The sequence below is a fragment of the Cebus imitator genome, unplaced genomic scaffold (genome assembly GCF_001604975.1).
Source record: "Cebus imitator isolate Cc_AM_T3 unplaced genomic scaffold, Cebus_imitator-1.0 Scaffold410, whole genome shotgun sequence".
Classification (NCBI taxonomy): domain Eukaryota; kingdom Metazoa; phylum Chordata; class Mammalia; order Primates; family Cebidae; genus Cebus; species Cebus imitator.
In genome coordinates this window covers 282,235-306,481 of record NW_016107725.1, presented here as the reverse complement: position 1 = coordinate 306,481, position 24,247 = coordinate 282,235, and the positions used below count along the sequence as shown (strand labels likewise).

The 24,247-nt window shown below is 45.1% G+C and overlaps 1 protein-coding gene across 2 annotated transcripts; it reads right to left on the bottom strand.

Moving 5' to 3' along the window:
* Positions 1 to 541: 541 nt before the first annotated feature.
* Positions 542 to 23,567, bottom strand: MESD (mesoderm development LRP chaperone). Of its 2 annotated transcripts, none has more exons than XM_017509185.2 (3): positions 13,038 to 13,319; positions 3,638 to 3,870; positions 542 to 1,836 (listed from the first exon to the last, which is right to left on the bottom strand). In XM_017509185.2, the coding sequence occupies exons 1-3, from the start codon at positions 13,248 to 13,250 to the stop codon at positions 1,578 to 1,580; spliced, it is 705 nt and encodes a 234-aa protein (XP_017364674.1). In that variant the 5' UTR covers positions 13,251 to 13,319; the 3' UTR covers positions 542 to 1,577. The 2 variants fall into 2 exon arrangements, with proteins under 2 accessions (XP_017364674.1, XP_037587523.1); XM_037731595.1 differs by lacking the exon at positions 13,038 to 13,319 and adding an exon at positions 23,474 to 23,567 and having other exon boundaries at positions 550 to 1,836.
* Between the last annotated feature and the right edge of the window lie 680 nt (positions 23,568 to 24,247).

Sequence of the window (24,247 nt, the reverse complement as noted above, 5' to 3'; positions counted from 1 at the left end):
AGCCCATGGACAGGGCTTGTTCCAGCCACGACAGGATTCAGGGACTCATTTATGCCACCAGGGTGTGGTGCCCTCTCCCCGCTGCCTGGCTTGGCCCCACTCTCAAACAGCTCTCTGCTCCGTGGACAGCACCTACAGCAGCTCCAGCTCCAGGTTCAAAACGCAGGGGAAACAAGAAAAGCCCCTTTCGGGGCCCAGTACCCTGGTACCGTAGATCACACAGGCTTCATCCTGGAGTGGGCATGGTCTGGAGGGTGGGGGGAGGGCAAATGTCCCACCCAAAGCAGAGAACTGAGAATGCAGAGAGTGTGGTTCTTTCGAGGGACATGTGAGAAGCTACCAAAATAAAGGGAAACATGCTGTGGGCCAAAACAAGGATGTGTCACCGTAAGCCGTAAGCTGGTAAATGTACCATTTTTGGCAGGTGGGTTGGGGGGGTGGAGGGGGACAAACTGTCAGCAGCTCCCACTGGGACAAGCTGCGGGCAGCAAGAGAGGGATACACTTTTCACTTTGTACCATTCTTTAACACTGACATTTTCTAACCATGTAAAGTGCTATTTTTAATTTCTTAAAATCACAATCGAGGGTTTTTTCCCAAAGAATTTTAGTTCTTAGAAATGACATCTGTATATAAATGTTCTAACTCTTATTCAGAGTAGGCTCTAACATACGAACGGCGAAGTCAGACATTAACAGCAGCACGTCATGTTACTCCATACAAAAGCACAGATTTAGGCACTTTATCAAAGAAAACTGTTTAGAAATAAATGAGGTTATTGAGTCTTCTGTCACACTCTGCAAAGGATTCCCTACAATCCTTTAAAATTGTTTCATTAAATGGAACATATGACCCCCCTGACACCAGCAGTACTTTCCTAAATAAGGAAACAAAACAGAACCCCTAGCTTTACAGACCACATAAAACCTGACGGACACCAAGAGTTCTCTGTTACTGACGAGTACGATTCAAGTCAAAGAAATTCAAAACTACTTAGGATTTCCAGTACCGTATTTTTCGTTCTCTGCATTTCCTGCACAAGTTTTGGATTTACACACCCTGGCTTCCTGGCTATGTATTTAGATGTCTGAGTTCACAAAGCACCTTTTACCTTTACCATAATGAAAATGATGTAAATGGCATGAAGAGTTTGATTCAATTAAGAGTTTTAAAGTCTTCTCTGATCAGAATTTGCTATCTTTTTGGTTGACAGAAAATAAAAAACACAGACACCCAAACAGAGCAGGTGCTTGGAGGGGAGTGGGATCTCAGCAGAGTCCATGACTCACCAAGTGTAAATGGGAAAAAGCAACACAGTCACATTTCCATGTAAGGTGATTTTATAGTAAACACGAATTTGTTATTGTGCAATATTAATTAGAAAACGTCTGTCTTCTTACTTGAAGCCTATTAAACAGTAATTCTTTGACCACAAATGGGTCATGTGGTAGACCCTTTCTAGAAGAAACTAGAATGTCATCTGGTGTACAGTTTCCTGAGACCGCTCCCACCCCACGAGCTGGGCAAGGAGCCCTCCACATCCACCTGTCTCTCCACAGCACGCCACTGCTGCCCCATCACAGGTCTTCTCTTTTATTCCCAGCTCGACTGTCTTCCTTGGAAGCCTGAGATTTCAGATCTCCTTCCTTCTTCTTTTTGCCCTTGTCTTGCTTTGTCTTATTTTTCTCTTTGCTTCCTCCTCCTTTGCCGGGGTACACCTGGCCCTCCAGAGTTACATCAGCACACCTGTCTTGACTGACCAAGAAGTCCTTGATCTCCCAGGCATAGCTCCCATCGCGAAGCATGAAGATAGCACGGTCTGATCCCACAATGAACCTTGGGCAGAGGGATGCAATCATACAGTCAGCACATACTAGTAAGGTGCTAATGGGTCAGAGCAATTCTCTGGCACTTACCAAGTTTATTTCAAATTCTACATGAATATGGAACGAAAAATTGGATTCTCCATACTGATATCTCATGTATGAAAATACTAGCTTGCTGAACGATTAAACACCCAGCTCAGATCAAAACAGAAGCAGACCCTGGATGTTCCTTTGTGGTATAAATGGATGCCCATGTTATGAGCAAGCATTTGGAAACCCTCCCTAGGACACTGCAGAGGTGACTTAGGGGCTGCTGCTAGGGAGGCAAAGAGGCAGCTTCAATCTGATCTGTATCAGTTCTACAGTGTTCAGTTACAATCTTATGGGACAAAGGACTTCTGCTGATAAAGGCGGAAAACCAATGGCTTAGAATGGGTCATGTTAAGAGGCTGTGAAGGGCTCAAGATGACACTCGGCTATTGGACAGAAATCCTAGCCCCAGAGCTGGCAGCAAGCAGCCCAGCCCGTCCACACTCGAAAGGTCCTAAGGAACAAAACGGAACAGAATGAGGCCTGGGTGGGGCCAGCGGGCATAATTCTTCTGTTCCTTGAAGACTACACTCTATGTTCCCCCTTCAGTTTAAAACACTCCCACCACAGCACAGAGACCAGTGGGGCGTCTGGGGCAGACATCATCAAAACAGTTATTTCTTCTCTCTAGGTGTCTATTTAAGCTAATTGAAAGCATTCTGCTAGCCAGACACTCTCTAATTATTCCTCCCATTTCTTGTTATTACTTTTCTATTTCCTAAACTAAAATATTTGCAGACCCCAAATTTCAGAACTGTTTTTGAGGAAAAAGAAGCAGATTTCTTAAAATTGTACCCCAAGACAATACTGAGCTGTGAAAACTGAGCCTCTTCAAATTAAATTAGTTATCTGTTAACAGCATGGTCCAAGCTTTATGTGTGAACATAGCTACACACAAAAGCACTCTCTACCGAGCAGAAACTTCTAGAAGAAGCAAACTGTCAAACTATTAACTAGTTTGTCCCACAAAGAGGCTAAGTTATGCTATCCACCCTTCTGTTCAAATGAAATGAAAGCTAAAGATACAAAAATAAATAAAACTTTAGGATCAACTGAGATATTAAAAAAAACACATACGCCAGGCGTGGTGGACCATGCCAGTAATCCTAGCACTTTGGGAGGTTGAGGTGGAAGGATTGCTTGAGGTCAGGAGTTCAAGACCAGCCTGGGAAACATAGTGAGACCTCACCTCAACAACAACAACAAAAAAACAAACTTAATTGTTTTGACCAATAATAAATGCTCTTTTTTATATTAAAAAAACTAGACAGATAAATTTAAAATAAAACCTAGAAAGGAAGGCTGAGGTCCTTGGGAAATACTACCAGAACGGACACTTTGTTAGGGCCTCAGGGAAAGCCCCAGCACAGGGCTGGGTGTGGTGTCTCAAGCCTATAATCCAAGCACTTGGGGAAGCCGAGGTCAGGAGTTCAAAACCAGCCTGGCCAACATGGTGAAATCCCGTCTCTACTAAAAATACAAAATTAGCCAGGCATGGTGACATGCGCCTGTAGTCCCAGCTCCTCAGGAGGCTGAGGCAGGAGAATCACTTGAACCAGGAAGACGGAGGTTGCAGTGAGCCGAGATTGTGCCACTGCACCCCAGCCTAGGCAACAAGAGTGAAATTCTGTCTCAAAAAATCATTATCATCATAATTAATAATAATAAAGAAAAGTCCCAGCACAGCCTATGATTTTCTCAGCTGGCTGTTGGTGCTTTACCTCTGGACGTCATAGTTGGCATTGAAAAGGCTGCCCTGCCAGAGGCTCGTGATTTCCTCTGTCTCCTTCTCAGTGGGGCTTCCTGATACGGTGACAAACATCATCAGAGTCTTCCCTTTCTTCGTCATTTTCAATATGCTTTCAGGCTTGCTTGGGTCTATCTTTGAGAAGTCGACAGGTGCTGAGGGTCTCTTGTGCTCTGGAAGATCTCCTTCTTCAATGTCATCGTCTTTCTATCAGGATGGGGGAAAAGCATCAAACCTATCATCAGAATCTTGCTTTTTAACTGGCACAGGCAAAAACACCTGCATATGATGCCAGGTGCATGTATATGACTTAAATTACAATACAGAAAGGAAAACTAGGGGTTTTCTTCCTCTTCTTAATTTTCAAGATAGTCTAAGTTTCAGGCAGCGCATACTCCTCACACCTCAAGTTACCAATCACAGGGCGCCCCCAAGTGATGGGTTTCTAGAGCTTTTAAACTCTCATACGGTCTATTCAACGTGGTAGGCTGTAAAAATGGCCACATTCTGGTATGGTAATAAAATGAAATACTTCACAGCAATAAAGAACAAATACTGATACATGTAACAAATCCCAAAAATGTTAAGTGACAGAAGCCAGGCACAAAATAAGATTTACCATGTAATTCCATTTATTTAAAATTCAAGAATGAGCAAAACTAATCTAGGGTGACAGAAATTAGGAGAGTGTTGCCTGTGGAAGGGGACAAAAAGTAGGATTAACTGAGAATGGATGCAAGATAACTTTTCTGGGGTGATGGAAATGTTCTTTATTTTGACAGGGGTGTGGATTGTACAGACATATCCTTTTATAAAAATATGGCTGGCCAAGCACTGTGGCTCAGCCTGCAATCCCAGCACTTTGGGAGTCTGAGGTAAGAGGATCACTTGAGGCCAGGAGTTCAAGATCAGCCTAGGTAACATAGTGAGACTCTGTCTCTAAAAAAAAAAAACTTAAAAGTAGCCAGGCATGGTGAAGCAAACCTGTAGTCCCAGCTCCTCAGTGGGCTGAGTGGGAGAACTGCTTGCACGCAGGAGTCTGAGATCAGCCTGGGTAACATAGTGAGATCCCATCTCTTAAAAAAAAATTAAAAAAATTAGTCCAGTGTGGTGGCAGATGCCTGTAGTCCTAGCTACTCAGGAGGCTGAAACAGGAGAATCACTTGAGCCCAGGAGATCAAGGCTACAGTAAGCTAAAATCAGGCCACTGCACCCCAGCCTAGGAGAAAGAATGAGACCCTGTCTTAAAAGAAAGAAAAGAAGAAAAGAAACACTCCATCATTGCACTGTATACTTAGAATCTGCACTCCATGTATACTTATCTCACTTAAATAATAGGCATTGTACAAAAATACCCAATTCCAGTTAGCAGGTTTGCTTTCTGTAGTGGTATGGACTAGCAATTCTGAAGCTATCTTATGTGATCTCTAGGACTGAGAAAAGGAGTAAACATTTTGAGGATAATGAGAGCCAGATTCTTAATTTCTGGGAAGGAAGTTATAAGCATGAAAGGGGGAGGAATGAGCCGTGTGGTATTAGGCTGGAAATGAAGGCATCAGGAGAAACTCATGGTTTTTCATAGATTAGCAGATGAGTAAATAGATAGATGGATGCATAAAAATTTTTAAAAGAGACTGGGTTCCTTGGAGAACAGGCTTACAGGAAGGGAGACAGAAGATGAGCCTAGAATAATCCTTCATTACAAAGTAGTGAAGTGCTCAAGAATCGTGGAACGTGTCCACAGGACACAGAAGCCAACCTGAAGCAGCTCTCATGGGCCAAATTTGAAATAATCTCAACATTAAAATAAATAATAATTTATTTTAATAGGTTGACTTACAATCTGTCAAACAAAATGAGATGTTGAACCCATACTGATCAAAACCAATGAATAAATTACTAACAGACAACAGCAACTATTTTTTTTTTTGAGACAGAGTCTCTCACTCTGTCGCCCAGGCTGGAGTGCAGTGGCATGATCTCGGCTGGCTGCAATCTCCGCCTCACAGGTTCAAGTGATTCCCCTGCCTCAGCCTCCTGAGTAACTGGGATTACAGGCACGCACCACCACATCCAGCTAATTTTTGTATTTTTAGTAGAGATGGGGTTTCACCATGTTGGCCAGGATGGTCTTGATCTCCTGACCTCGTGATCTGTCCACCTCAGCCTCTCAAAGTGCTGGGATTACAAGCGTGAGCCACCATGCCTAATAAATAGAACACAGACTAACAAATAAAAAATCTTTAAAAGAACCAGGTTCTGCCAGTAACCGAAAGAAATGAAGAACTGGCTGGGCACGGTGACTCACACCTGTAACCTCAGCAGTTTAGGAGGCCAATGCTGGAAGATCAGCTGAGCCCAGGAGTTAAAGACCAGCCTGGGCAACGTATCAAGACCCCATCCCTACCAAAAATGAAAAAAGGAAAAAAAGAAATGAAGTACTGACTGATACGTGCTATAACACAGATAACCCTTGAAAATATTATGCTAAGCGAAAGAAGCCAGATACGAAAGACTACAGATTCTGATTCCATTTATAGGAAATGCCCAGAATAGATAAATTTGTTGAGACAGAAGGTAGATTAGTGATTACCTGGGGCTGACTAGAGGGTTGGGAGAAAATAGGGGAGAAGTGGTTGAAGCTTTCTTTTGGGGGTGATAAAAATGTTCTAAAATTGATTTTGGTGATGGCTGTACAACTCTGTGAAGGTACCAAAACTAAAATATACGCTTCACATGGGTAAACTGCCTGTGGCATGTGAACTGTACCTTAGTGAGCTGTTACTAAAAAAAAAAAGAAGCCCGTAAGTCATTCTTATTTGGTCCTTCTGACCAATCTCCGAAGGCCCAAGGCTTAAGACACCATTAATAATGTACTATATTCAAAATAATTTTAGTAATAAGTAAAAAGGAAAGAATTCTACACAGTGCTTAAAGGTGATCCATGCTGACATCAGACCTGGGATCTGGTTTCAGTTCTACATTTACTAGTCATGTGACCCTGCCTACAATTCCTTGCTCCTCTAGGCCTGTTTCTTCATCTATAAAATGAAAAGCAGACCAAAGTGATCTCCAAGTTCCCAGTAACGTGACCACACGTAACACCCCAACCTTTTTCCCAACTCTGCCACCCTCTCAACTGACATGTTTCTTCCTCATTTTGCTTTGAAAGAGCCACTAATGGTGACCTGCAGGCAGGAGCATGGGCTATGCTGTCAGATGGATGCGCTCCATAATTACGTGGCCTTGGGCAAGTTACTTAGCCCATCTGAAAGTAACTTTCCTTACCTATAATGGGAAGGTGGGGGTAATAACAGCATCTCCCTCCTAAGGTTTGTTTGGGAATGTAATGACTTAAAGGCAAGCAGTACTCAGTACGCTATCTGTTGGCTGTGACACTGCTGACTCCTTAGCCCTCTGTGATCTGCCCTCCAATCACAAACACAGCATGGAAATTACATTCTCAAAGTCACAAAGGACCTCCTACTTGCCAAATTCACAGGTTGTTGCTGTCTTTATCTTAATTCTCCATAACCTCTATTATAGTCTCCTTAAAACACGTCCAGACTTCTAGTTGGTTCAATACTCTAGAATATTTGTATTTTTCATTCTTTTTTTTTTAAGACGGGGTTTCACCATGTTGGTCAGGCTGATCTTGAACTCCCGACCTCAGATGATCTGCCCGCCTTGGCCTCCAAAGTGCTTGGATTACAAGCGTGAGCCACCACGCCAGGCAGAATATTTGTATTTTTCAGACTCATTTCACTAATAATCGTGAAATTAACTCAGTAGGTCCCAAGCAGCATGTGGTGTTTTTTTTTTTTTGGGACGGGGTCTCACTCTATCACCTAGTTTGGAGTGCAGTGGTGCTGGTGCAATCTTGGCTCACTGCAACCTCTGCCTGCCAGGCTCAAGTGATCCTCCTATCTCAGTCTCCTGAGTAGCTGGGACCACAACTGCACACCACCAGGCCCAGCTAATTTTTTTTTTTTTTTTGGGTAAAGACAGGTTTCATTATGTTGCCCAGGCTGGTCTCACACTCCTGAGCTCAAATGATCCACCTACCTCGTCTTCCAAAGTGCTGAGACTATAGGACTAAGCCACTAAGCCCAGCCCAGAATTCTTATGTGTCTGTGTGTGTTTCAGTTACAGAAAAAAAAGATTACAAAATAGTCCCCTAATGAAGCTGGAGGACATTATGTTAAGTGCAATAAGACGGACACAGAAAGACAAATACTGCACATTCTCATTCTTATGTGGGACCTAAAATAGTCGTGTTCACGGAAGTAGAGATGAGAACTGTGGTTACCAGAGGCTGGGAAGGGAAGGGGAGATAGGGAAAGAGGATGGTGAATGGGTACAAAATTACACTAGATAGGAAGAATAAATTATAGTGCTCTACAGTACTGCAGGATGACTACAGTCAACAATAATTTATTGCATATTTTCAAACAGCTAGGAGAGAATTTTAAATGTTCCCAACAGAAAGAAATGATTAATGTTTGAGGTGACAGATATGCTCATTACCCTGAATTGCTTGTTACACATTGAATACATGTGTAGAAACACAACTCTGTACCCCATAAAAATGTATCATTATTATACGTTAATTAAAATTGAGGCGTAAAAAAAAGTACCCTAGATGCACATAATTATCCAGTTCTACCCTCAGTCTGGATAATCTAACCTATTATGATCAGTGTGTCTATGCTGAAAGCAATGCAATATTTACCCTGCAGCAGAGGTGGGGCCTCCAGGCCAGTCTTGCATTTTCAGGTGGCTTCATAACTCCTTCATTACTGTTTGTCAAAGTCAATAGCTACAAAGCTGAGCTCCCCTTTCTGCAAATCCTCTTCTTCCTCCCATGGTTTAGATATCAATAGTTAAATGCTATCCAGGGAGTAGCTACTAAGTCCCAGGCATTCTACATATATTATCTCCAACCTGCAGAACAATCCTACTAGGCCTCCATTTAATATACAGTAAGATGACGCTGGGAGAGGATAAATGATTTACTCTATTTACTCACATGCAGAAGTGCAAACTGTGGGCAACCCCCCCATATAGGCACCGAGGAATGAGAGCTAAGCAGGACCCTGGCACAGTTAGGGCTTGAGGAATATCTCACTTTATAGTGTTACTACTCAGCTATTTCCTTTTATATAATCCTTGACATAATCATACATTAGTTTATAGAAATAGGGCTTGAAGAATCCCTTTGTATAATCCTCTATATATAATCATATAATAGTTGAAAGTATGAGTGCCTAAAGAATATTTCCCTACATATATACTTAAATCTTAGTTCATAATCAGAGGAATGCCTAGAGTGGACAAGTACAGAGCATGAATTAAAGGTAAGCAGCTTATAATCGGAGGAATGCCTAGAGCAGATACAGTACAGAGCATGAATTAAGGGAAAAACAGTTATACCAGCACAAGAATCCATGGCCCAGGCGGCAGCGTTCAGTATTGTAAAGATACCCTCTGTATGGCAGGCTTGGGGCGAGAGCCACTCCTCCTGATAAAGGAGTTGTAGGACCTTGCTCCAGTTCTTGTGGAAGGCTGCCCTCAGAACGGCAATCCACCTTGGTGACTGTGAAGTTTATCAGCTCTTGCTACTGTGCTGCTTGAAGAGCATCTTCCCATAGAATCTATTGGAAGCTGCCAGAAGGTGGCGGTAACCTTGACAGCTCTGTCACTGCTATGTGACTTAAAGCATCTTCCTATAAATTTTCTTAGAAGTAGTTTTCCCATAGATAGAAGTATCGCACACTGCACCCTCTTCACTTCGCATGGCGAAGTCACTTTCAAGCCTCCGTAATGGGGGTGGACCCCTTACTGCACACGGCCCTTGCCTTCGTGGGAACAGGCCCCTTGCTGCGCGCTGTCCACCTCCTGGCCTAGGTGACCTAATGGGGGTGGACCCTATGTTTTATTGCTCACGACCCTATCACTATCCTTAAAGATGATTTCACTCAATGCCCTGCCCCGTAACCTATGCGCAATAAATACTCATGCTTCTGGACATTCGGGGCCTCGCCTAGCCTCACCAGCCTTGCCTTGCCGGCCTCGCCGGCCTTGCCTGACTCTGCTTATAGGTGGCGTGGCCCCCTGAGCCCAGCTGCATTTTCTTTGTACTTCTGTGTCCTGTCTCTTTATTTCTCGGATCCTGCGCCTCAGCACAGCATAAGGCTCACCCCACGACCCTGTGGGGCACTTATCTGGCCCCCAACGTGCCCTACAGCAAACCACATTTCTGGATCCAAATCCCTCCATCTAACCCTTCCCATTATACCTGGCTATCATAACGTAAAACGAAATAACCACTGCTGGTATTTCCACACCAACTGAAACTCAGAATTAGCTCTAACACAATGGAAGGAATTCTTACCTTTTCTCCACACATCTGAGGCACAGCCTCTCACTGAAGCACTGTTTCTCACACTACTGGGGAAGGAATGAGGGTATGGATTTAGAGATCATCACAAGAGGAAGAACTGCTTCCTACAAAAAAGCACCCACAGAGATGGATACGTTCTCCCACATAAAAATCACTGGTACTGGGGAAGGGAGCTTATGTCGGCAGAGTGTCTACAAACATTCGCTCATTTAATCCGCCTGGCACCCTGGAAAGCAGGGCGTTATCTGGCTTTACAGATACATAAAACTAGCATCAAGTAGCTAGTGAGGGGTAAAGCTGAGTTCAAAATCTGTCATTTTTTTTTTTTGAGACGGAGTTTCGCTCTTGTTACCCAGGCTGCAGTGCAATGGCGCGATCTCGGCTCACCGCAACCTCCGCCTCCTGGGTTCGAGCAATTCTCCTGCCTCAGCCTCCCAAGTAGGTGGGACTACAGGTATGAGCCACCATACCCAGCTAATTTTTGTATTTTTAGTAGAGATGGAATTTCACCATGTTGACCAGGATGGTCTCCATCTCTTAACCTCCTGATCCACCCGCCTCGGCCTCCCAAAGTGCTGGGATTATAGGCATAAGCCACCGCCCCGGCCCAAAATCTGTCTTTTTTTTTTGGAGACAGAGTATCACTCTGTTGCCCAGGCTGGAATGCAGTGGCATGATCTCGGCTCACGGCAACCTCTGCCTCCCGGGTATAAGCGATTCTCGTGCCTCAGCCTCCACAGCAGCTGGGATTACAGGAGGCCACCTGTAATCAACTCATTTTTGTATTTTTAGTAGAGATGGGGTTTCACTATGTTGGCCAAACTGGCAAAGTGCTGGGATTACATGCATGAGCCATCACACCCGGCTAATCTGTCTTTTTACTACATTATGCCACCCTGCTGGTCACAAAATCAATCAACCACCCAGGCATGGTGCTTCACACCCGTAATCCCAGCACTTTGGGAGGCCAATGTGGGAGGATCGCAAAGGCCAAGCAAAAACAGCCCTGCCAACATAAGGAGACCCTGTTTCTCTAAAAAATAATTAAAAAAAAAAAAAAAAAAAAACCATCAAGTCCTGTTAAAAGTATACAAATCTCTCACATTTCTCTCTTCTCATCCACTCCTGCAGTTTCTAGCCTAATCCACGTCTTCCTCACTATCCTTCATTTGCACTTCGGTTCACCAACATGTATGGCAGCACAGGTAAAATGGTTCAAAGAACAGGCTCTAAAGCTGTGACAGAATGTGAAACTCAGCTAGATTGCTGTGTGATGTGGCGCAAGGTATTCAACCTCTTTGTGCCCTCAATGTCGTCATCTAGAAAATAGGGATAAGTGCCTCCCTCATGGATGGGGTAGAAGGATCAAATGAGATAATGTGGGCCGGGCGCGGTGGCTCAAGCCTGTAATCCCAGCACTTTGGGAGGCCGAGGCGGGTGGATCACGAGGTCAAGAGATCGAGACCATCCTGGTCAATATGGTGAAACCCCGTCTCTACTAAAAATACAAAAAATTAGCTGGGCATGGTGGCGCGTGTCTGTAGTTCCAGCTACTCAGGAGGCTGAGGCAGGAGAATTGCCTGAACCCAGGAGGCGGAGGTTGCGGTGAGCGAGATTGCGCCATTGCACTCCAGCCTGGGTAACAAGAGCGAAACTCCGTCTCAAAAAAAAAAAAAAAAAAAAAAAGAGATAATGTGTTTTCTTGGCCTTCAAAGCCTATCCCTGCTCATCCATCCTGTAATCTACTGTTCCCAGTGTAGTCCTTGTTCCTCTCTGCAGCACCCTCTTCGTCTAGCTCAGGGTCTGAGTAGGTTCAGGGGAGGATTTCTCATGAGATGATGTTCTCACTCTGGTAGATCAAAAGGCTTTATTTGCTGGAGTCCAAAAAGAGACAAGGAAATTGCAAGGGAGATGGTGAATGGGGAAGTTCTCTCTACACTTAAATGTACCCCAATCTTTCCATCAGCTGCTGATAAACCAAGCCTGCATTCTTCTAGTCAGATGCATCAGGTGGTATTTTAAACTTGTGTCTGAAAGTCTTTCCCTCCTCCCCCAACACACACAGAGATAATCACAAAATGACAAAACATCAGGGTTGGAAGGAATCTTAGGAATCAGTAAAACCTCCTCATGTTGCAGATAAGGAAACTGAGGCCTAGAAACTAGACATAACCTGCCCAAGGTTACACAGATATGCAAGTCAACAAGAACAGTACAAGCACCTTAGGAAGGGGAAAAGGCAGCAATGTGGTTTCAGCCAGTAATCTTTACCTTAAAAGCTTATTACACACTCCCTGTAACTGCATACTCCAGTGCATCCAAGTGACAAACCAGAAAACTTACCCTCCTCTGAACAAACAGCGTAGTTCCACAATACAGAGCCACTAGCCATTACTACTTCTCCCACCAGTAAAATAAATCCACCCACAAAAATCACAAAATTCCCAGCAGGGACATATACCAAAATAGGAAGTCTAAATTCTACTGATTGAGAAGACAGCTGAGATAACCATCAAGGAAGATAATCTTCACCGCAACCCACTCACCCACCCACTCACCCCCAAACAAAAGGAAAATGAAGGAAATGTTCCTTAGTGGAGTGGGAAAGGTCTCTCCTCCCGTTTGCAGGGCTCACTGACTGCAAGGATCAGCGCAGAGACAACCAGGGCACTGAAGGGTGACGGGAGAGCAAGGCTGAACAGAGAGGGGCTGACCCGTGACTGGAGTGGCTTGAGAAGCAACGGGGAACAGGGCACTGGAATGGGAAAGCGCTGGAGCGAGGGTCAGCAGGGCGCGGAGGTCAGAGGAGCAATGGAGGGTCAGCAGTGGCTTCAGTGGGTCAGTAAGGATTTACGGCATGAATAGAGGAGGTTAAGGGGTCAGAAAGGGCCCAAAACAGAATGGGTAAAAGGTCAGTGGGAACAGGGTCCGGGACAGAGAAGAGCCGGGAGGGTGCGCGCGCGCCGCGGACCTCCCATTGCTCCAGAAGACGCGCCATGTCTGCATCATTGTAATCGCGAATATCCTTCTTCTTCTTCCGGGGAGGCGGGGTAGACTTGTCGGGCGTCCCGGGAGAGCCTTCGTCCGTGCAGGCCCCAGGCGGTGGTAGCAGCAGCAGCAGCAGCAGCAGGTCAGAGGCACAAAGCAGGACCACGGCTTTGCGTGCCCAGCTGGAGGCCGCCATCTTTGCCGCGCCGCAGCCGCGCTGACCCGACCTGCGCCGGCGGCCCGGGTCCCGCCCCCGGCCGTAGCCGCCTCGCGACCCTACCTCGCGTACGCCTCCCGCCCCACCTCCCCGTGGCCCCGCCTTCCGCTCGCTAGCCTACCGGGCCCCGCCCCGTCCCGGTTCCTCGGCCCCGCCTCCGGAAGCCCCGCCCCTCCGCCATCTTGGCCCCGCCCCACAGGCGCCTCCCCTTGGTCTGGCTGGGTGGGTCCCCGAGTGCTCTTTTTGGTTTTCTGTCGGAGACCGACCTTTTTCTCTCGAGCGCACAGGCCAGGTCCAAATGTTCCTTCAGAGCCTCCAGGAACTACTAACCAGCGTCCCTGGAGACCTCAGTTTCTCGCCTGTGAAATGAATTGGAACTGGAAGTTTTGGAGGCTGCCTCAGCTCTAAAACAGCCCATTTCTAGATGTCAGACCTTTATCCTCAGTGTCCCGCAGTTTCCTTTGAGAACAGGCAGTTAAAAAGAAGTTAGTGGCAGGTAGGGCAACTTTTTTCAGAGCGGCATAAATAGGTCGGGCCGACTCTTTCCTCATCATTAGAGAGGATTCCGTTCAACCAGATTTTAGCATTTGTCGTCTCCTAAACTTGAAGGTTTTTTTTTTGTTTTCAAAAAGATCATTACTATTCATTAAAAAGAAAGCTTGCCTTTCTTTGATTTCAACTTATACTGTAGGTTCTGACGAATCCTTTTCAAGGCTGAATCACACTACTTTTTGTTTCTTAAAAAGATTCTGGCCAGAGATGCTTTGCGATTCTTCTTGTTTCAAAGGGCTCATCAGCTGATGTCTTTAAAATGTTTAATTACATAAGAAGACCTTTAAAAAAACAAAGCAAAAAAGGCCACACAGTGGCTCACGCCTATAATCCCAGCACTTTGGGAGGCTGAGGTAGGACGATAATTTGAGCTCAGGAGTTTGAGACCAGACTGGGGAATAAAGCAAGACCCTCATCTCTTTTAAAACAAACAAACAAACAAACAAAATGTGCAGCACATTCTTTATAGTGCTGCACAGTTTTATTTGGTGTTATATTATTTTCCTATTGATGGGCATTCACTGCCAATTTTTCTGCAATTACTACAAAAAGCTATAAACCTCCTTAGTCAAGCCTTGTTCGGATAGGATTAGTAGGCTGCATATAAAAGAAAACTGACTTATAAAAGTGGCTTAAACAAGACAGATGGTTTTGTTGTGATTGATTTTTTCTTTCAAAGAAGCAGTGGAAACTTGAATCTAGAGCTGGTATGGTGGCTCCTCAGCCATCTGGTACTCAGCCTCTTCCTCATCCTCCTCTCATATTGGCCTGTGACTTCCACCATCAAGGTCACAAATTTCCAGATGGCTTCTGGAGCTCCAATCATCAAGATGACATTCAACCAGAGGAAGGGAGAAGGAAGGCAGGCCGAACCAAGCACACCTTTCAAATGGAGTCAGTTTCTTTAAACACCCTACTTGAACATTGCATACATTTCTGTTTACATCTCATTGGCTGGAACCTAGCTCTCCAAGGAAGGCTGAGAAATTGTCTTCTAGCTGTATACACTGTCATCTCAAATAAAATTAGGATTCTATTATAAAAGGGAAAGAATAAAGTGGAGGTTGAGTAGGCAACTATGCCTGCCCTTCACGCTTAGGACCAATGCAATTTAAATTCTCTCACACTGTAGGAGTGGCTGATATTCTACATATTCATACATGCATCCGTATGTAAATTTGCGAAGCTATGACCTTTCCTACTGACATTGAGCAGAAACAACTCATAAGAAAAAGATTTTTTCTTTTCTTTTGTGAAATCATAGGGGAAATGTCATGAGCTTTCTCCCCAGAGCACATTGCTCCACCCAGTGGCTTGGAGCCCTATCCTAGTGCAGTCATACTAAAAAACATGCACAGCTGTGGCCCATCATGTGGTCTGTTGGGAGGAGTCACCCTGGTAATTCATATTGCCAGCTTCAAAGTTAAGGGGCAAAAGTGCTGGGATTCTTGGCCCACAGTATCTAGAATAAAATCATTGAAAGTTTTACAGAAATTGTTGGAAATGTGTAGAAAGTTTCAGGGCTACTGACTTTTCCTCTAAGGAGGAACTCAATTCAGTATATAATCCACTGATGCGAAAACATCTGGATCAATTGCATTTTCAGTATTTGGACATGTGAAACTTATCTTGGTGTTTAGAACTGGATTGCATTCAACTCCGTGGGGAATTTTATTTACTAAGGACCTACTGTTACCCAAGAATCAGGTGAAGCACTGATGCAAAAATGAATATAATGAGAGTCTTACTCTCGGAATTTTGGACTGGCAGAGCAGATAAACAATATGCAGTAAATTTCATGCAGATTATAGGAGATCCGGGCCCAAAGGGATGATGTGATGATGATGATGATGATGTCCCCATTTTAAATAAGAGGAAATCCTGGTTATAGAATTACACAATTTGTCTGAGGTTACACAGCTAGTGCAAGGGCAAGGCAAGAATCTGAGCCAAGGTGTACTGGACAACAAGGTCCAGTCTTTCATGGAGTCCTTCTTCCACCACAGCACGATCTAGGTTAACCAGTGAGGCACTCAGGAGAGTTAAATTGGGAGCCACATGGAAAATGGACTGAAAAGTCTGGAGCCAGGAGCACTCAGATGGGACAAGAGTCTGTACCAGGTCCCAGGTGGTGCAGTGCAGGCTGGAGAGGACAGATGTGAAAAGCTGTGTGGTCATGGCCTAAGTAAAGGCACGAGTCTCTTCAGTGCTCTGGGATTAATCCCACCTGTAAGTGATTCAATGACTGTGGATGATAAAGCTGAATCTCGGATCTAATGAGTGTCTTAACCTGAGCTCATTCTGGCATGCATCATTCCACAACAGAGGAGGGTGAATCGAGACTTTCTAGCACTATTTGGAAGTAGGCAGGAGTAATATTCAAAATACTGAAAAACTGAAATAGCACAATTACCAATTAATCAGAAATGAGGCCCATGAGCTGATGGGTGCAGTCCCCGTTTTGCCAAACCTTAACCCTCTAATGACTGACTCATGGGAAGGCATAGGAGGAAGGACCTGGGGATGCGGTGATAGAGGTAATGAATATTTACCATTCTGCACATTAGCTGCTTTTTAATCCAATGTAAGAACAGAGGTACTGCATATTTCCTGGGTTTTGCAAGCCCCTAAATTTACTCACTTAAAAAATTTAATTACTTAGAAAGACACGAATCATTCATTATAGTTGTTAAATATTGGTAGCAACCAACTGGTTGCCTTTTGTTGCAATCTCATATTTTCAGTAGAGAATGTGATTGGTCCAGTCTGGGGCAGGTGTCCATTCCTGGTCACCACCAGTATTGGTGAGCAGAAGAGCATACTCACAGAATTAAACATAATAATTAAAATTTGTGTTTTCCTGGCTGGGTATGGTGGCTCATGCCTATCATCCCAGCACTTTGGGAGGCTGAGGTAGACAGATCACCTGAGGTCAGGAGTTTGAGACCAGCCTGACCAACAGAGTGAGACGCTATCTCTACTAAAAATACAAAAATTAGCTGAGTATGGTGATGTACACCTGTAATCCCAGCTACTCAGGAGACTGAGGCAGAAGAATTGCTTGAACCCGGGAGGTGGAGGTTGTAGTGAACCAAGATTGTGCCATCGCACTCCAGCCTGGGCAACAGAGCGAGACTCCATCTCAAAAAACAAAACAAAACAAAGACTTATGTTTCCCAAACACCATGAAAAACAGTTAAAAGGCAAACAAAGTGGGAGGCAAACTGCATCATGGCAATATACAAAAATATCTTATAAATCAATAAGAAAAAAATGAACACCCAGATGAGAAATGGGCAAAGACATGAATAGGTAATTCCCAAAAGAATAGATATAAATGGCCAATTCACATAAGGCAAAAATAAAACAAAACAGAGAATCTCTCTAGTATCAAAAAATGAAAACTCAAACATGTTATAATTTTTAAATTATCAGTTGGTCCTGGGTAAAAATACAGACAGCATACACTGTCGGCAAAGCTGAGGAAATAAGCCTTCTCATTGACTTCTTGGGAGATGGAGTTTTCTGCTTGAAAATTAGGTGAAATGTATCAACCCCCTACCTATCCCCCGCAAGAAAGTGCATAATTCGATTAGCAATTCCACTTCCAAGAACTTGACTCTGAGAAAATGGACAATGAAAATAATAGTAATGATAATAACATTGAGCACTTACTATGTGACACTTACTATGTTACGTGTAAAATACACTTACTTGTATTTTACACGTAAAATATAAGTGCTTTACATGTATTTCTTCACTTACCATTGTAACAGTCCTATAACACTCTCCGTAAGTGGAGAAAACAAGAACAACTCTAAGTGTTTCAAAAATAGTTGTAAAATCCACATTTACAGTTGCAGGCTGTAGCCCACACATACAATGGATAATATGCAATCATTAAATATAGATATATATTTGTTGCTACTAAAGATGTTCATTTTATACTATTAAATGATTTTAAATGCTATTAAAATTAGGCAGCTATATATCTATGTATAGGAAAACAGCTGCAAATACGTATAAGATGGCTGACTCTAAGCAGTGAGATTCTAAAATATTTTAACCTTTTCTCTGTATCTTCTATTTTTTTTCACATCTAACATACTTCAGTTGTGGGGGTGTGATTTTGGTTTTGTTTGTTTTGAGATAGGGTCTTGCTCTGTCACCCAAGCTGGAGTGCAGTGATGTGATATTGGCTCACTGCAACCTCCACCTCCCAGGTTCATGGGATCCTCCCACCTCAGCCTCCCATACCAACCTGGCTAATTTTTGCATTTTTTTTCCTAAGAGATGGGTTTCCATTATGTTGTCCAGGCTAGTTTAGGACTTTTGAGCTCAAGAGATCCACCAACTTCGCCCTTCCAGAGTGCTGAGATTATAGGCATGAACTGCCATGCCTGACCCAGTTGTGCTTTAAAAGGGGTGATGCACATAAACACAGTGCTGCTTACAAAATGTCAACTGATAGCCTTCTTTTGACCAAGATGTAAGGGGGAAAATCTAATTTCAATAGAAATTATCAGAATAATACATGTAATTCAAATTATCTACAATACTGCAATAGCCTTGAAAATTTGGGGATGAGATCTGAATCTCCGAAGAAGGTAGGACTTTTATCTGTGTCATCTGAAAAAAATTACGTATACTTTGCAGCACAGATATATGCAGTTATGTTTAGAAAATTCACAGTCTGTTTCTAAAGAATCAGCTCCCTAGACTATCCCAAACAAGCTGTAAGAAAAATAAGGTGAACACACATGCTAAGCAAACAGGCCTCAGGCCTCCCTTCGACGTTACAGCTGTGAGCTGTTAGGTCATGACCAGACCTAGACTGTGTCCTGCTGTGGTTCCACATATGTCTATGACTTTCCGTCCATTACTGAGTAAAAGTTGTGAGCAGCCAGATAAATAAAAGTTCAATAAAAGGGTATCTTTCTTGTGCAGACTTAACAAATGAAATAATTCATTAACTTATCAATGCCATAAACACTCAATGCATTAGTGTGGGGGAGAGATGAACAGATCAAGTCCCTGCCCTTACTTGACACCACTCTGAAGCTGAGCTGGCAGCATAGTAGGTACAAGGCAGGAAGAAATATCTGGGTCTGTCTGAAAGATCAGGGAAACTCCTTGTGAGGCACCAATAAATCTAATCACTTTGTAGTTACTGACTACTAGGTACCATGAGAGATGTCAAAACTTGGCCAGGCATGATTAGCGTTAAGAGTCCAGGATGCCTAAAACTTAGCACTTGCTTTTTCTCTTCTCCAGAATGCTGGAAAATGGGAAATACATCCAGAGACAACTGGCCAGTAAATAAATAGGGTACAGAATTAATCTGTGTAAGCAAACTTTGCCTCCATGGAGGGTGTTCTGGTAAACTATTGTAGAAAATTCCAGATCTTCTAGACTTCAGGACCTGCATGCTCAGGTGTGCCTGCCAAGGTATAACTGGTCCAGCACACAGGACTTCCTCACATACCCAGCTTCAGGTGAACAGAGAGAAAACACGGCGGGAAGGAGGGTGGGTGGAAAGTGGGGCTCGGGAGGATATGGGAGTGTTGCATAAGGTATTGCCCAGGTGTTCTTACTGGATGGGAACAAAGTATACCAGAGAGCAAGAGGACATGCCAGGTAAGGAGAGTGACCTGTTAGACGTGACCCTGCTCCCTGGTGAACCAGGGGCTGTCATGCATCACCTATGATGATGAGTGAATCTGGGGAAAGGAGGGAGAGGAATACACTTCCCAGATATAAATTCCTCTTTTACAATAGATATTGAAAGGGGAATAATGAAGGGTGATGTCTGCATATGTATAAGCTGTATAAGAAAGATAGCCTGAGATGTAATTGGCCCATTTGTGTGCACAAAAGCAAAACAGAGGGACACTGCTCCAGAGGAAAAAATAATTAGGGCAGAGAATACCTCTTAGTGACCACCAGGTGGCACAACAGACCAAACACAGCTTGGTTGTTGGTCCATCAAGTCTCGGGTACAGTGTGAAAGTTGGAAATCAAAACCCAGTGTGGCCAGACAGGCTCACACCTGTTATCCCAGCACTTTGGGAGGCAAAGGTGGGAGGATCGCCTGAGTCCAAGAATGTGAGGCCAGTCTGGGCAACATAGTGAGACTGTGTTGCTGAGACTTTCTCTCTACTATATATACATAAATTTTTGATAGAATGAAAAGATCCAGAGTGCTTACAATGGAATATTGTTCACCCGTAAAAAAGGAAGGAAATTCCCATGTATGCTACAATATCAATGAATCTTAAAGACATTATGTTAAGTGAAATAAGCCAGGCACAAAATAACAAATATTGTTTGATTCCACTAACATGAGGTACCTAGAGTCATCAAATTCATAGAGAAAGTAGAATGGTGGTTTCCAGGGACAGGAAGAAGGGGGAGTGAGAAGCTGTCATTTAACGAGTATGGAGTTCCAGTTGGGGAAGATGAAACATTTCTGGAGACAGAGGATAGTGATGGTTGCACAATAATGTACTTAAAAATGGTTAAGATGATTTTATGTTATTTTACCATAATTTTAAAAATAAAAACAAAAGACAATGCCCATACCATTCTCTTATACCTGCTTGAAGTCCAAGTGGTGGATGCACCTTCTAAAACAGGTGAGAGAAAGTAAAAGGTGTTTCCCCAATCCTGCCTGTCTCAGCCTGTCAGTGCCACCTTTCCTGCCCAAATCCTCAGTTCTCTCTTTGCACCTTGTTCACTTACTTATCATCAAATGCCTATTCAGTGTGGGCCTTGAGCCAGTCCTGAGAATGCATTCTCTAGGGGCCAAGCCATTCAGCAGCTCCCTCTCATCCACTCCATTTATCTTCCCCCAGCCAATCCTCAGGCCACACATTTTCTGCTTTCTTCTCTCACTCAACATCCATTAAAAAAAATACTGTCTTAGTTCATTTGAGCTGCCACAACAAAATACCTTCGACTGGGTAATTTATAACTAATAGAAATGTATTGCTCGCAGCTCTAGAGCTGGGAAGTCCAAGATCAAGGCTCCAGCAGGGGCCCATTCCTCATAGATGACGCGTCCTCTATGTTGCCACATCCTCCCGTGACGCAAGGGCAAAAGAGGCGAACAGCTCTCTCATACCTCTTTTATAAGGTCACCAATCCCATTCAGGAGTGCTCTACCTCATGGCTTAACCATTTCCCAAAAGCTCACCGTGTAATACTGTCACATTGGTGATTAAGTTTTAACATATGAATTTGGGACCCAGATCATGGCAAATACTTTTGATTCATATTTATTTTAGTTTTAAGACAGGGTTAGAAGGAGTAATAGGTGGGGTTTTCTAAAGAAAAAGCCGTTACTAGAGTGACTAAGGGCAGACACCAACAAGCCATCCTCTTAATCTAATTAGGCTAAAAATATGCAACAGCAACAAACAACCCTCACATTTCTGTGGCTTAACACACCAATAGTTTACTTTGTGCTCACATTACATGTCCAGTACAGATCAAGATGGTCTGCTCCACGTGGTTATTTAGACTAATGGAGGCTCCACCAACTAGAACGGCAGTCTCCGTGGTAGTTATAGGAGGGTAAGAGAGTGGAGAATTACAATTGGCTTTTCACTGCCTCAGCCTGAAAGTAACCCACATAGCTTCCCCTTCCATTTCATTGGTCAGAAAGAACCACATGGCCCTGCCTACCTGCAAATATTATATCTGTGTAGTCCTATTCCCTGCTATACTTTTTGACTCTGTGCTCTCACTGTACTAATAGTGAAATTCTGTTTCTCCTGAATCTGCTGCCCTCCCTGGACTCTCATCTTTAAGAATGGAGGCCTCATATTACTTATTATGTAACTTTGGGGCCTAGCACATGACGGGTGATCGTGGAGCGAATGAACAATGGCACAAAGTAAAGGTGAATCTAAAGGAACGTGGGGGCAGTCCCTGGGAGGATCAGTTTAGATTGAGCTTCCCTAACTGAAAAGTGAAGCAGAGAAGGGCCACAAAACAATGCTATCAGTTTGAAAAATGAAACCAAACCTTAATGAATAGAGTGGGACAGTCTGTGTGTAACACAGCTCATTGGTGGGGTGGGTTTCCGTAAACATCAAAACAGACTGCATATATAGAAGGGAAAATGGGACCCCCATGGGCACTAATGGCTTTGGAAAAAAAAAAAAATCCCCTGGTCTCAGAGCAGCCTCATGGATAAACTAGGCACAGAAGAGTCTGACTTGTCTCTCATCATAAGTTTTTTGGAGCTTAGAAGGACTATGGTGCAATTCCTGGGTCACCATGGAAAAACCTTGACTTATCCAACTGTTGTATTATTTTTTTTTTCTCTTGTAGAAGAAAAAAAGGACTTAACCCTAAAGAATTGCTTCCTATTTCAAAAGCCGTCAGTTTTATTGACCTCGGCTTACAAAATAAGTGGGTTAATCTGGATTCCAAAGATATTTAAGGATACTTTAAGTTATAAGTAGGATGACTATCCATCCAGGTTTGAACCTGCTGTTCATGGTTAATTTATTAATAGCATGTCTCACAGTTCATTCGCAGAACTGCTTGGGTTTGGCCGATAAACTGAAATGTCATCCCAGTTAAAAGTAGCATTTGTAACTAGCTGGAGAAAGGTGACATGGGGTTCTAGGAAGGGACAGAGGAACAAACATTTCTGTTGGCTCAGCACGCCCAGAGTGTGTTGGGCTGGGCACCTAGAGGACCTGTTTCGGGACTGCCAAACGGGCCATTTTGCTGGGAGTAGCCCAGGTGTTTTAACCACTTCCTGAAGAACAAGGTCGGGTAAAAGAGAAGCTGGGGGTAGGCGTGAGTCACTGCCATTTGCTGACTTCCTGATCTTTGGAAGTTGCTTCAAGCAGCTGACCAGCAGTTTCCTTATCTGCAAAACTGGAATAACAGTTTCCTTCCAAAGGCTGTCTTATTTAATTCACTTAACAGCAGCCACTATTATTCCATTATCGAGACGAATAAATAGACATTATGTGAAGGCAAACTGCCGTGATCAAGGCTCATCCTAATTCTAACAGCTACTACTGAGGAACCAAGTACTCAAGCAGCCTGTGCAAACTCTCTGATTTCTAGAAGAGAAGACGGATACTTGGAGAGAGAACTTGAACAAGGTTACAGAACTCCTAAATGGCTTGGGAAAGGCTGATCCTAGGTCTGGTTCAGAGCCCGCGCTCTCACTGCATAAGGCGTATTTCAAGGGAGGAACCGGCAAGCGTCTGGCCCCACTCCTGGGACTCCATAGCCAATGCTCTTTTCCTCTTTTCGTTATACTGCACGGCTGGTCAGAAACCCATCGTGGAAGCAGATCAAACACAACAAAGGGCAGGGGGCTTTGGAAAACCGGGCGAAGTCACGCCGACCGAGATGACCGGCCCCAGCAAATCGCCGGGGGCGGTATCGAGTGTCCTCCTCCCGTCAGCCCAGAAGCCAAGTCACCTTTTAGACTTGCTCTCGTGGCGGGGAGGGAGCGTGGAGCCCCCTGGTCCGGCTAAGAGCTTACGTAAGGCCCGCGGGCGGCTGCGCCCCGGTCTCCCGTGGGTGTGCGCAGAGCCCCCAGCCCGGGGCAGGCCTTCCCCTGTCCGCTCCCCAAGTCTCTCGGCCCAGGACCGCGGGGGAGTCCCGGGACCACCGACCCCGCGCCCGCCGAGTCCGCTTTGGGCGGCGGCGTCCTCCGCAGCCACCCAGCTTCCCGGGGGAGGAGCAGCGCATCGCGCAAGCATCCGGGAGCGGCGGAGGGGGCGGGAGGAAGGGCGAGAGGAGGAAGCGGGATTTAAACGAAAGGCGGTGACGCCACACAAAAGATTTCTATAGGCTCCAGGGAGGTTACGGCCGAGGCGGCGGCGGCGGCGAGCCCGGGGGCGAGGTGCGGACGGGAAGAGGAAAAGCCTCCAGCGGCCCCTGCGGGCGGCGGCGCGGCCACGGCCGCGCTCCGAGGTGAAGCCGCGCGCGGAGAGGAAGCGGGTGTTTTCCCCGCTGCCTGTCGGCCCCCGCCCTTCCTTTCAGTTTCTCCCCGCTCGCTCGGAAGTTGGCGGTTGACAAAAATGGCAGGAGCCGGGGCCCGGGCCGGTTGCCGCAGCGCCGCGGGGACCTTCTGAGTTGGCCCGGCCGCGGGGAGACGCGTGCGGGGGCGTCCGATGCGCGGGGCCGGGGGCCTTGGGAGAGCTCATCTGCTGCGGGCCCCAGACGAGGAGGCGACGGGGATGGACTCGCGCCGACAGCCAGCGGCGGGCCGCCGGGCGCGCGGTCTGGGAGGGCGTGCCGCCGCGGCGCCGGGCCGCGCTCTGTGAACCGGCGAGGCGGGAAGGGGCCGCCGCGGCGCTCGGCACTCCCGGGCGTGGCGGGCGGGCGAGAGCTGGAGCGCGATCGGGGCGGCCACTGTGCGCAATCAGTGCAGGCTCCCGCCCGAC

Excerpts from the sequence above, each read along its gene's own strand:
- MESD (XM_017509185.2), bottom strand. The coding sequence starts at position 13,250 with ATGGCGGCCTCCAGCTGGGCACGCAAAGCCGTGGTCCTGCTTTGTGCC. Across the intron at positions 3,871-13,037 it reads GTCTTCTGGAGCAATGGGAG|AAAGACGATGACATTGAAGA; the intron begins GTCCGCGGCGCG and ends CCATCCTGATAG. Across the intron at positions 1,837-3,637 it reads GCCAACTATGACGTCCAGAG|GTTCATTGTGGGATCAGACC; the intron begins GTAAAGCACCAA and ends CCTCTGCCCAAG.